The sequence below is a fragment of the Pseudochaenichthys georgianus genome, chromosome 2 (assembly GCF_902827115.2).
Source record: "Pseudochaenichthys georgianus chromosome 2, fPseGeo1.2, whole genome shotgun sequence".
NCBI lineage: Eukaryota > Metazoa > Chordata > Actinopteri > Perciformes > Channichthyidae > Pseudochaenichthys > Pseudochaenichthys georgianus.
Window position 1 is genome coordinate 6,389,285 of NC_047504.1, and position 12,345 is coordinate 6,401,629.

General features: G+C 41.8%; 2 protein-coding genes across 2 annotated transcripts; both read left to right on the forward strand.

The window, feature by feature from the left end:
- The first annotated feature begins 1,156 nt into the window (after positions 1-1,156).
- Positions 1,157-4,519, forward strand: LOC117458708 (uncharacterized). The gene is made up of 9 exons (XM_034099336.1): positions 1,157-1,220; positions 1,293-1,440; positions 1,535-1,680; positions 2,399-2,523; positions 2,706-2,782; positions 2,873-3,025; positions 3,210-3,272; positions 3,417-3,431; positions 3,531-4,519. The coding sequence occupies exons 1-9, from the start codon at positions 1,161-1,163 to the stop codon at positions 3,632-3,634; spliced, it is 891 nt and encodes a 296-aa protein (XP_033955227.1). The 5' UTR covers positions 1,157-1,160; the 3' UTR covers positions 3,635-4,519.
- A 1,520-nt stretch (positions 4,520-6,039) lies between these two features.
- LOC117456148 (histone-arginine methyltransferase CARM1-like) lies at positions 6,040-10,995 on the forward strand. Its single transcript, XM_071205701.1, has 15 exons — positions 6,040-6,148; positions 6,295-6,418; positions 6,563-6,688; positions 6,787-6,938; positions 7,058-7,162; positions 7,391-7,501; positions 7,933-8,110; positions 8,252-8,342; positions 9,185-9,266; positions 9,401-9,486; positions 9,705-9,794; positions 10,104-10,241; positions 10,329-10,418; positions 10,552-10,646; positions 10,812-10,995. Exons 1-14 carry the CDS (start codon positions 6,053-6,055, stop codon positions 10,565-10,567), a joined length of 1,485 nt encoding a protein of 494 aa, XP_071061802.1. The 5' UTR covers positions 6,040-6,052; the 3' UTR covers positions 10,568-10,646; positions 10,812-10,995.
- Positions 10,996-12,345: the final 1,350 nt, after the last annotated feature.

Sequence of the window (12,345 nt, forward strand, 5' to 3'; positions counted from 1 at the left end):
TCTCGTCAACATTTTCCGGTAAGAGCACATTTGAGTTTTAACTATATGTTGGTGTTCCAAGTCCTCCTTTTATGGCACAACAACATGATACAAAAATCTGTCTCAAATGTCAGCTTCGTGCTTATAGTTCAAAACATTATGCATAGAATTCATGCTAATCTGAAATCTTTAGTTTTGTCGCAGTTTAACTTTTAGAAAAATGGACCAGAGGTAATTGCACGAGTAGAAAATAGACTTATTTTTAAGAAAAGGACCTTTGCTGTTGCGTGCTCAGGAGGTAGAGAGAGTCGTCTCCTAATCACAAGTTCTTGGGATCGATCCCTGCCTCCTCTAGTCTGCACTTCGTATGCGAGTGTGTGTGAGCGTCAGATTATATAATGAGGCGTGTGTCGCCTTGTATGGCAGCTGTGTCATCAGTGTGTGAATCGGTAAATGTTGGCATGTATCGCAAACACCCCTTTAAATGGTAATATAATTAGAAAGGGGCTACATTATTGAACTTAATTTGAAAGGTGTTTTGAAGCGCGTAACTGACATAAAAGCAACCAATCACCACACTTCTTTATGAGGTGCTTGAAAAAGAAAATAAGGTGTTTGGTTTCCAAGTTTATCTTGTTTTAAAATCTGCCTTTCGGAGTTTAATGATGCGTTTGTGTTTCAGCACTGTCCAAGATGTTGCCTGTGATGGTGATGATGCTGTTTCTTCAGTGTGGGCGGCTCTGCGACGGTACGTCTTTATCACGTCAAGGAAACACATCTCTAATGACATCATTTTTAAATATACCCGTAAGGTACATTGGGACATGGCATTTCAAAGCCTGAACGATGAGAGAGAGGAAAAGAAGCTCAGTTGCAAAGACTTCAAAAATAAAATCACTCTCCTTTCATCGTACATCCTTACCTCTCTGTCTATCTTTCCATCCCTATCAGTTTGTGTTCCTGTCACTCTTCTTTTCTTATCTAACTTTTCATCATTATTCACGCCTTCCTCTCTTCTCCCTCTCTGCTTCTGTTATCAATCTTCCTTCCATCCAGCCCTGCACATGGCGCCGATGCATCACCTTCAGGTGGAGTACGGGGAGTGGGTCACCTTGCCCTGTAATGCCTCAGCCTACCTGGAGGAGGAGGAGGAGGCGGAGGAGGGTCTGTGGTGGGAGGCCATGGGGGAGGACGTGGCAATTCTGCAGGGAGAGGAGCTAATACAAGCAGACAGATTTAAAGTAAGTAGAATCTGAAATCAACCATAACTTTGTGGAGCTATTAACCCTGTATCATTTCATACTTCCTTTCAGGGCCGATTCCACCTGCCCTCAGAGGAGCTCCGCAGGGAAGGACACTGGTCGCTCGTACTTTCTTACGCCTTGCTCAGTGACACAAATATGTACGAGTGCATATGGCAAGGAAGGAAAACCATTTCAACAGTGTGGCTCACCGTCAATTGTGAGTCAGAGGGAGAAAGAGGTTACCGTCATGCATGTGTAGACGCCATCTGTGTTCTCCTTCACATCCTTTTGTTTCTCTGCTTTTCCCACAGTGCCACATGTTGAGCGCTCCATGTCGGTGCCGGTGGACGACTTGTCGACTCTGCCATGCTATATTCCGATGTCCAGAAAGCAGTCCCCCAACAAGGTGCTAGTCTGGTGGACCTGGAACGGCTTGACTATAGCGTCGCTGCCTGAGGTACTGTACACTGCCGATGGACTATAATGCATGCCCCTAGATCAGGGGTGTCAAACTCAAATTCATTGCGGGCCACATTAGCATTAAGGTTGCACTCAAAGGGCCGGTTGTAACTTTAAGACTATATAAAAATACATATATCAATATGTAATATATATAAAATAATGTATTATATTACATTATTGCGACTGCATTGGATTATTATCGGATAGGGTAATAACTTCATAATTAACTACGTCTGAAAGCCGATGTCTAGGGAAAATAATTGCAAGTCTCTTCAGAGAGAATGTCACAAAATGATTTAAAAAGAAGAAAAAAAAATTAAATAAGTGACATTTAAAAAAAAAAAAAAAGTCAAATTCTGAGATGCATTGTGGGACATGTAGTTTATTGGCAACGTGCTTCTGTAAAGTAGCATGTAACCGCATAATAAACATATCATATTTTTTGCAAGCTCTTGTGGGGCCACATGAAATGAAGTCGCGGGCCGGATTTGGCCCCCGGGCCTTGAGTTTGACACCCCTGCCCTAGATGAACATTTAGATGTCCAGGTGTGTTTTACCTGTTACCCGAGACAAATGACTTGTATGTGAAGCCATTGTAACACGCAAGTCATTATAACGGTAAATTGCTTTCTTATTTGTCCTTCCTTATGGGCTTATTCCATTGGATTTGGGATTATTGCAAAAAATAATGCATCATCTCTTTTCACGTACAGTCTGTGACGTCTCTGGGTGACTATAGGAGAAGGATTTTTCCCGACTCTCGTGAATCCTTTGAACTTGATATAAGCCCAACAAGGATGACAGACAGTGGAGAATACCAGTGTTTGTATAAAACCAGGTAAGATCTATGGAGTGCTGTATCTGCTAAATTAAATGTGTTACATCTATTTACCACAATATTGAATAGGTTAAGGAGATGTCAGGGACTGCAACATGTGTGGTTTATCAACAAATCTATCATTTCCAAGTTAGAAATGTCTTTTAGGATGGAAGTAACTTTCGCTTTTCTGGTATTTTCAGCGATACTGATGATGCCAGGCCAGGGACACCAGAGAGTATCACACTGACGGTAGTGGGAACAAACACGACAGATATTGGTAACATTCTTTCTCATTCTTTTCACTGCAGCTACACAATATATGTCATTATGAGAAAAGGTATGCACCATCTTACAGCCAGTCTTTCAGATACCCCATGGGATGTTGCCACTGATGAGACCACAGGAACAACAGAGGACTGGGTCAGTACAACACACTGGCCGATCGTGTCTACGACAGAAGAAGTGACTGTCACCGATCCTATACATGTTCTTCTGGAAGATTCTACACAGCCAATTGAAGGTAAACCCTTCTCAGTTAGTTATGTCTATTTTAGAAACATACTTAGACCTTAATAATCAGCGCAATTGTCAATAAAACTGAAACAATTAGCTGAAAGATGCTAAACGTTAACCTTAGGGCAATTTATCATCAATTTATCATCATTCTTATTCCGTCTTTTTATGTTTGTCTGATGTCTTTAAAGTCACGACAGTGTTGCAGCCAATGGAAGCCATTGAGGAGACGCAAACATCAGGCCCAATCGAAGGTTAGCATGAGAATCACACAAAACGTTCTGCTTCTATTTGTATTGTTATGCTTTCCGGGGTGCGGTTTGATGGCAAGATGCATGTTAATGGGACTGTTTACAGATACAAATACTAATTGTAACCTTTATTCATGTTGGCCTAAGTTCCAGTCGACACAGGTAGGTTTTCACTTTATCGACATTTCAATATGCAAAGAGTATACTGTGTTGCATTTGTAATGTTCCCCCTCCATCCATCACTCCCCTCCCTCCTTACAGCCGCCCCAGACGATGTCCCGTGGGTTCGATATGGACTGATTGCTGCAGTGTTGCTGCTGACCACCGTGGTTCTGTGTATCCTGAAAGCAGCGCAGAGGATCTGAAAGGATGAGCAGGATGGATCAGGTCGACCCTTTGCTGCTCAGCGGACCTTTGTACTTAAGGGGGCTTTTGAGATGTGTGCCCCCAAGGGAAAGATGCCTTGTTGACTTGACTCACCACATGACCCGGGGTTGGCTGTGACTGTGGACTGAATACAAGATACAACAGGGCTGATTTGGGATCAGATTTCTGGACTTCTGTAAAGGAACCTGTGTGATGTTGTCCAGAGGAACACTGATATACTGTATCATGGTCAAATTGGTTTTCTACAATTCAGACACAGATTAGACTTTTAAAAGCATTAGCAATCATGGAAGCATGTTGCTTTATATTTTTTGAAGAATCACTGTGTGTTGTTAGCATGATGTCTGCTTAATGCCGTGTGTGTGTGCGTGTGTGTGTGCTCCTCAGCCCTCTGTCAGGAATGAAGAACAGGTGAAATTCAATATAGAAAGACACTGTGGCAGAGTGCTGTATAAGGCAGTCATTTAAGCCATGTGAACTTCAGCAGCACATCTATGTGAGTACAGTCTATAGGGTGAGCCACTGGCACTATAATAATAATAATACACGCACTATAATAAGCTTTGAAGTCTGTCACCTGTGTTTATGTGTGTGCTTAAATGCATTTCTGCCCAAGTAAAACTAAAATACTTTGCGTTATAAGGAAAGAGCGTGTGCTGCGTGTATTACCTTACAGTATCTTTTCTGATATTTTGTTCTCTAAATACATGCATTCATTCATGCAGTATTGGCCATGCATATTAGGGCCCCTTTAAATTGAAGAAATATACTTTTTACTTATCTTACAGCTTTATTTACTCGTTATTTCACAAATTAATATAAAAAACACAAGAATAAAAGGTACGATGTGTTCTTTAAATTAATCTAGCCAACACTTTATACAAAAAAGTGTTAATTAAAATATAATTGATTGGCATTTATGAACATTTTAGTCATTTTCTAATTTATTTTTGAAGAGTTTTGATTGTTTTATTCATTTTTCTTAGTACTTTTACAAGTAATACTTTAACTACATTTTGCTTACTATTACTTGAGTATCTCCAATACAGGACTTTTACTTACCAGTGTTTTTACAGCGTAGTATTAGTAAGTTGACCTCCTGTTTAGACTCGCCCTCTCAGAGCGGAATGAAAGCCCTTTCTGAAATGCAAGGTTGTAAATATTCAACCTCAGATGAACCTACAGTATTTGCACCAAGGACATTTTCCAGTACATGCGTATTAATAGAATGTGTTAAAGTATGGATTGGTATACCTCAGATAGTTGGGATTATTCAGGCTAGGGGTCCTGACATCCATGTATACATGTCAGGCTCTTTTAAAACTCTCCTATTGTCACAAAACATGAAACAAATCCAATAAAGTCTACATGGTGCGGCATGAGTGAACATTTTTGAAATTCAAGTTATTAAAAAGTGTCATGAATAGTCTAATAAAGTATACTTAAGTATTTAGAATCAGAAACAGGGTACCAAGTAGGTTTTCACATTTAAGGAATTGGCCTTGGTGTATATTAATAATAAAATATCTCAGAACTCTGATAAATAATAATAATAATTAAATATGTGATTTTTATCCGTAGAAGTTGGCAGGATTTACTTTGGTACAACCTTTAGCTTGAGAATGTTTATCACAAAACATATTTTAAAACGAGTTAAACACACTATTAGTCTAACAAAACATATAAAGGATGCAACGTTTATTTTATTTAATGACTTAATCGATGTAGTAACTTCATTATCATTATTTCTCACAGTTATAGAGACATTGACACACAGCACACATGCTTTGTGAGTATATGAATGAAGTGATGCTCCTCTGTGTTCCTGCAGTGAGGCTACACATCCAGCAGAGGGAGCTCTGTCTCTGTATATGAGCTGACCTCACGATGTGTGACACAAAGTTGCATTTGAATTAGTTAATAACATGAAATGTCATGCATTCTTCTTCTTCTTCTTCTTCTTCTTCTTCTTCTTCTTCTTCTTCTTCTTCTTCTTCTTCTTCTTCTTCTTCTTCTTTCTTCTTCTTCTTCTTCAAAGCTCTGATCCCAAACTAAAACTAAACTAAACTAAACTGAGGCGATGTTTCTGTTGAAAGACCTCATTTCCATCACAGTCATGTTCTTTATCCCAGCAACACACCATTAACGTGAATTCATTAAATAGTGTCTACATAGTGGGTGTACTTGTATTTTATTTAAAGGGGCGTCCGACTGTTTTTTATTAATACTCATCTAATTACACATCCATGAAGTGATCCCCAAAAATAATTCCAAAAAGCAGGAAAACCATTTCCCCCCAATCCTTCCCCCATCTCTCCTCCCCTTTTCCTCCATCTCCACCCCTCTGCTCTCTTCTCTCTTTCTTCCTGAAGAGCAGCTTCCCTCCACACTGAAGAATGGAGGAGAAGAGTGAGGAGTCCTTCCCTGTCCGAGTCTTCTCCCTGCAGGAGGAGCTGAGGGCAGAGGAGGAGCACATGGAGACACATGAGGAGGTAACAGTGGAGGTTACCACTTACTGTATGTCTTTTTCTCAACTAGGAGAACTGATGCATTTTAATGAAATACGCTGTGGATTCAAACGTCCTACATCTGGTGTGTAGTTTGGTTTAACGCAGTGTGTTGTGCTCTGAATGAGGAGGAGCTGCAAGAGGAGGTGAGCAGAGGGCAGCAGGTCAGTGTGAGCAGACAGAGGGCGGAGCAGGAGCTCACGCTGCTCCTCACCACGGGGCGGGAGGAGCAGCAGCAGCTCACTGTGCAGGACGGTGAGCACACACACACACACACACACACACACCAGAACCCAACCGGAAATGGAGTGTTAGAACAACAACATAATGACCTCAAGTTGATCTTTGTTTGTTATATTTGGTGTTATTAATCTGAGGGTTTCAAAGTGTCTTTTCCAGCCAACAGAACGTCTGTCTTCCAGTTCACTGTCTCCGAGGAGATGGACTGCTGCCAGGTGGGAGGACAGTCCTTCCTGGTCACCTTAGGCAAGCTGAGTCTTCTGCTGCAGTTCAAAACTCCAACTGGTTTGTACAACACATGCTATAATCCATACTGCCTATCATCCTGGGATTCGGTTAAGGTGTTCAAACATGTACAACTTCCTGTCCTCTCCGACTATCAGACATGAAGAACTTCCAGCAGTTACTGAGGACAGGAGATGATGAAGGGACTAGGAAAGGTTGCGCAGAAGTAGAGAAGGATGAAGGCCAAACACCTAGACATCCCATGATGCTGGAAACAAGGACTGAGGAAGCCCCAACACAGGACTACCAGGTAAGCCATGGACTATTTGGACTTTGTGGTAAAAAGATGCAAACTAATTAAATGTTTTTGTGTGTGTGTGTGTGTGTGTGTGTGTGTGTGTGTGTGTGTGTGTGTGTGTGTGTGTTTAGTTCCACAGCTGTCTGTCCCAACAGCAGGTCCTACTTCAGGACTACCCGAGGACGACCACCTACCAAAAAGCCATTTTACTCAACGAGAGTGACTTCCGAGGCAAGGTGACAACACATGTGTTCACGGGACTCCCAATGCATACATGTCCATCCATTTTAATGCTAACGCTACAGCCCATTGATTTCCACTATCAGATGTGTACAGCAACATTGTGTTGTAATCAAGTACAAATAGTATAGTAGAGTGTACATATATATATATATATGTGTATGTTTGAATACTGTCATTAAAAGCTCACTAGCCTAAGCACTCCTCCCTCTCTTGCTGTGTAGGTGGTTCTGGATGTGAGCTGTGGTTCTGCTATGCTGTCTTTCTTTGCTCTCCAGGCAGGGGCCACCAAGGTGTACACTGTTGAATCCAGCCCCATGGCCAAATACGCAAAGGTCCTCCATCTTTGTCATTAGAATGTCAGATACTTTCACCTCTATTGTACACTGGTTTTAAAACTGCAGAAAATAAAACCTTAACTTTGAAGTTTGGTTTGGAGAGAAATGCTGTGTTTGTTGGCCTAGAAGGAGCCTGAAGAGAAACCACAGCAATGTACTAGATAGCACACACGGAGTACATACATCGCATGCAGAGCGTGGCATTCTGGGGAGTTAATGGGTTGCGGCAACATCTGGCCCAAACACTGCAGAGAGATGCTGGTGCGTAAACCGACATATTGGGATCATATCTGCACAGAGTCAGATGTACCTGCTACACGGCACGTAATCACACATTGCTCAACACATCTAGAGTTCTTATTTTGAAAGTCTTTCTGAGAAAACCGTATGTCCTGTGGATATGTAATGTTGAATTGTCTTCTGTGCAGATCCTGGTCCAGAGTAACGGTCTGTCTGATCGGATCGAGATCCTAGAAGGCAAGGTGGAGGAGATCAGCTGTCCTGAAGTGGTAGATGTCCTTGTCTCTGAGCCAATGGGAAACATGCTGCTCAGTGATGGACTCGTGGAGAGCTTCTTGCATGCCAAACAATGGCTCAAACCCAATGGTAGGAACAGAGAACAATGCCAACCTTCAGAAACGGCTGATCCAGTGGTTTAATAATGTCTTAATATCAACACAGCTAATCAAACATTTACGTTTGACTTTTATTGTTAATTTTCCCTCTCCGACCTCTCTCTTTCTCCAGGCCTGATGTTTCCCTCCTCTGGAGATATTCATCTGGCTCCCTTCAGTGACGAGCAGCTGTACTTCGAACACTACGCACGGGCTTCTTTCTGGTCTCTCTCACACACACAAGCATAACTCCATGCATGAGGACGCAAACACACAGGCTCCCTTTCTTTCCCTCTGTCTCACACACACACACACACACACACACACACACACACACACACACACACACACACACACACACACACACACACACACACACACACACGCACACGCACACGCACACGCACACGCACACGCACACGCACACACACACACACACACATGTTCCCCCTGCTTGACCTCAGTCAGGCATGTTTCCTGCCGGGTGTAAAACGCTCAGTTTAGTCCAGTCCTGACTCCTACAGACCAACCAAGGGTTTGACTGATATGGGTATTTGAAGGCTGATTAGTATTTTGTACTTTTATTAATCGTTAAGTTATCTTTGCTGAAGAAGTGCATGAGCAATCATTCCGTTTTGGTGAAACTGGATCATAATGTACTTTCGATGTGGTATAACAAGACAGGACATGTCGGTGCTAGTCCGCTAGCATGCTAATTTCATTAGATACTGCTGCAACACATAAATATATAAATAAATAGATGTGTGTGTGTGTGTGTGTGTGTGTGTGTGTGTGTGTGTGTGTGTGTGTGTGTGTGTGTGTGTGTGTGTGTGTGGTGTGTGTGTGTGTGTGTGTGTGTGTGTGTGTGTGTGTGTGTGTGTGTGTGTGTGTGTGTGTGTGTGTGTGTGTGTGTGTGTGTGTGTGTGTGTGTGTTGATGTTTTCAGACAAATAGCAGCAGCAACACTGACATTCTTTGGCGATACACTTTTTTTTATCTGACCTCAAATCTAAAATGAACCACCATGAAAGTTGATAGTTATGTGAAAATCCCTCTTCTGTCCTCAGGCAGCAGAGAAGCTTCTATGGAGTGAACCTGAGTGCTCTTCACAGCGCTGCAATGGACGAGTTCTTCAGGCAGCCTATAGTGGTACGTGACGTCAAACCACTCAACTGTACATGTCACCACAGTAGTCCAAAAAATGTAGAAAATTAGAAATAGAAAGTTCACATGATCTCATTTAAAATGTATTTAAATTATTTTGTATTTACTGTCATTTCCAGGACACGTTTGATATGCCGGTCCTGATGGCCAAGTCTGTCAAACACTGCATCAACTTCATGGAAGCTAAAGCAGAAGATTTAAACAGGTTACATGTTGTATCACCAAGTACAGCTGTAATTTAACCAGTGCATTTACATATACATGAGCATTTATAGGACTCTAATGCAGATATAAGAGGATGTATTCCCAGTGCAATAGGTGAAATGTTAGTTATGACTAATGCCACCAATGAGAGTAAACATGTTTAAAATGCAGAATTACTCACTGAACATGGGGCTCATAAATGACTTATTTTTCTTCCAGAATAGAGATTCCCTTTGTGTTCACGCTCCTGCAGTCGGGTCTCGTCCACGGCCTGGCCTTCTGGTTCGATGTGGCCTACGTGGGGTCCAAGTAAGAAATACAAAAATAAACGCGTCTGGTTAATGTCTGAAGTTTCTATGTATCATAAAACAGCGGCTGCTAACAACGTGCTAAATGAGATGTGTGTATGTGTGCGTGTGCGTGTGCGCGTGTGTGTGTGTGTGTGTGTGTGTGTGTGTGTGTGTGTGTGTGTGTGTGTGTGTGTGTGTGTGTGGTGTGTGTGTGTGTGTGTGTGTGTGTGTGTGTGTGTGTGTGTGTGTGTGTGGTGTGTGTGTGTGTGTGTGTGTGTGTGTGTGTGTGTGTGTGTGTGTGTGTGTGTGTGTGTGTGTGTGTGTGTAGGGCAGCAGTGTGGCTCTCCACAGCTCCCTCGGAGCCTCTGACCCGCTGGTCTCAGGTCAGATGTTTGCTGCAGACGCCGCTCTTCGCCAAGCCGGGACAAACTCTGTCTGGGACGGTGCTGCTGGTCGCTAACAACAGGTGCTAACAAATGTTTTCTCTCAAATCCTTTAAAGAACAAGATTTTATAACTTGATTTCATTTAACTCAACATAATCCACATTGCAGGCAGAGCTATGACATCCACATCAGCGCCACAGTGGACCAGTCAGGCTTCACATCAGGGAACGTACTGGACCTCAAGAACCCATACTTCAGGTGACTCCCTTCTCACGTTGAACACGATGACATATCAAACAGACTGTGAATGGATGTAATCTGTGCCTGAAAGTCTTCACTGGAACCAGAACTGAGTTGCAACAGACAATAAGTGTGAAGTGACTGTGTGCAGGATAGCGACGTGGTAGAGCCCCCGCAGACCGCCTCTCTCCTCCGGGTGCAGAGCGAGGAGAACACAGGTGAACAGGAAACACAACACACACCCACGTAAGTCAATTATCAGGACATCCACATGAGGGCAGCAAGAGCATGCATTTGCAGTAATTACATGTACTGTCAAAGTTAAACAGTACATATAGAAAATAAAAACATGATATGAAATATATATAGATTTGTATCCTTATGTTTAACCATGTCTCTCTTTCACCTCAGGAACGTCCTAAGGAATCATCAGATGCCCCCCCCCCCCACACTTTGACTTGTTTTCTTCTCCTTTGGTACAGTTTGTGCAGAATGTGACGGTAAAGAGAAACTATTTTTAAACGAGGAATCCATTCACTTTTTATATAGACACAAATCATGAAGAAACATAGTCTGTTTTATACCAGCAGTTTTCTCTTCAGTGCACATTTTCAATTTGTTGTAATAAAATGTTGCATTCATAAACTGTATACGTTTTCATTTGACTGCACACAGTGAACACCTGGCTTTGTATAAGAGCTGCAGTCTTTAATTACAGTAAAGTAGTGACCATTTAGGATATCAAATGTTAGGGGCGAAACATTGTATATGTTGAACTCCATTCAAACAAAAGCACAAAATGATATAAAACACAATTGATTCATTTACTAGCTGCGCTTAGTAACACATCAATGTACATTTTTCAAGTTACACTTAAAAATTAAATAGATAAATATAGTATTATCGTACACAATATTACCCTGATTTCAGGTGTTGCAATATAATATTTTGAGAAAACAGTTAAAAGGGCAGTAATTGATGAGATAACACTTTGTGTGGAGGATTATGTTGCACCTTAATGCAAAAGAATGTGTACCATTTTTAGCTCTCCGTGGATATAATGTATAGTACATCTAGTGTAGAAGTACGTACATCCAGTAGCTATTTACACCTCAGCTATCATAAAAGTGGTGTTAACTTGTTGAGACTGTCATCACTCCAGGTCACCTGAGGTTGCTGCTGGGTAATGTAGTTTCTTTTCCTTCCTGCGATGGAGGGAGCCCCTCCATTTCAGCCTTGGCTCAGTCTGTGTCATCTGATCTGGAAGCTGATCTGCAGCTGTGGATTATTAATGCCTCAGAACCTGAGATGGGGCCTGGATGAAGACCACAGATATTAATATTCAAATCTTACAAACGCATGCGTGTGAGCTCTCAGGTGCATCAGAGACGGGTGCAGAGGGAATTTAGGGGCGCGTTCATTTGACGTTGGATCTCTCCTGGCTGTGCTGTCCTCAGACCTGCAGATAAACGGTCCTGATCAAAGTTTGATGAGCGGGGTCTAGTAACCAGACGCGACACGTGAGTCAGTTTCTCACTGTAGCAGATTTCACTGACTCAGATTAAAGTGCACATTAAAAGACAAACTATCTACTTCCCTTGAATTGTCCTGTGGATGTTGGGGACTTAGCCATGTAGAGGCTTAAAATACACAATAACTTTAACAACAAATAGCACAACCTAACTTAGTAGCATGGTGAAAAAAGAACTCAGATCTTTAATTGAACATAGCAATACTGAAGTGTACAATTACTCTGTTACAAGGACAATCCTGCATTCCAGGTCTTACTTAAGTAAAAGTACAAACGGTCTGACGACAAATTATGCTGTATATATTACTGTACTATGACTATTGATGAATGAATGTTTTAAACAAAGTAACTATAAATACAGTGGAGTAAAAAGTGCTTCCGAAATGTAGTGAAGTCGAAGCATAAAGTAGCATA

Excerpts from the sequence above, each read along its gene's own strand:
- LOC117458708 (XM_034099336.1), top strand. The coding sequence starts at position 1,161 with ATGGGGGAGGACGTGGCAATTCTGCAGGGAGAGGAGCTAATACAAGCA. Across the intron at positions 1,221-1,292 it reads TACAAGCAGACAGATTTAAA|GGCCGATTCCACCTGCCCTC; the intron begins GTAAGTAGAATC and ends ACTTCCTTTCAG. Across the intron at positions 1,441-1,534 it reads AGTGTGGCTCACCGTCAATT|TGCCACATGTTGAGCGCTCC; the intron begins GTGAGTCAGAGG and ends CTTTTCCCACAG.
- LOC117456148 (XM_071205701.1), top strand. The coding sequence starts at position 6,053 with ATGGAGGAGAAGAGTGAGGAGTCCTTCCCTGTCCGAGTCTTCTCCCTG. Across the intron at positions 9,267-9,400 it reads TCTTCAGGCAGCCTATAGTG|GACACGTTTGATATGCCGGT; the intron begins GTACGTGACGTC and ends TGTCATTTCCAG. Across the intron at positions 10,242-10,328 it reads CTGCTGGTCGCTAACAACAG|GCAGAGCTATGACATCCACA; the intron begins GTGCTAACAAAT and ends TCCACATTGCAG.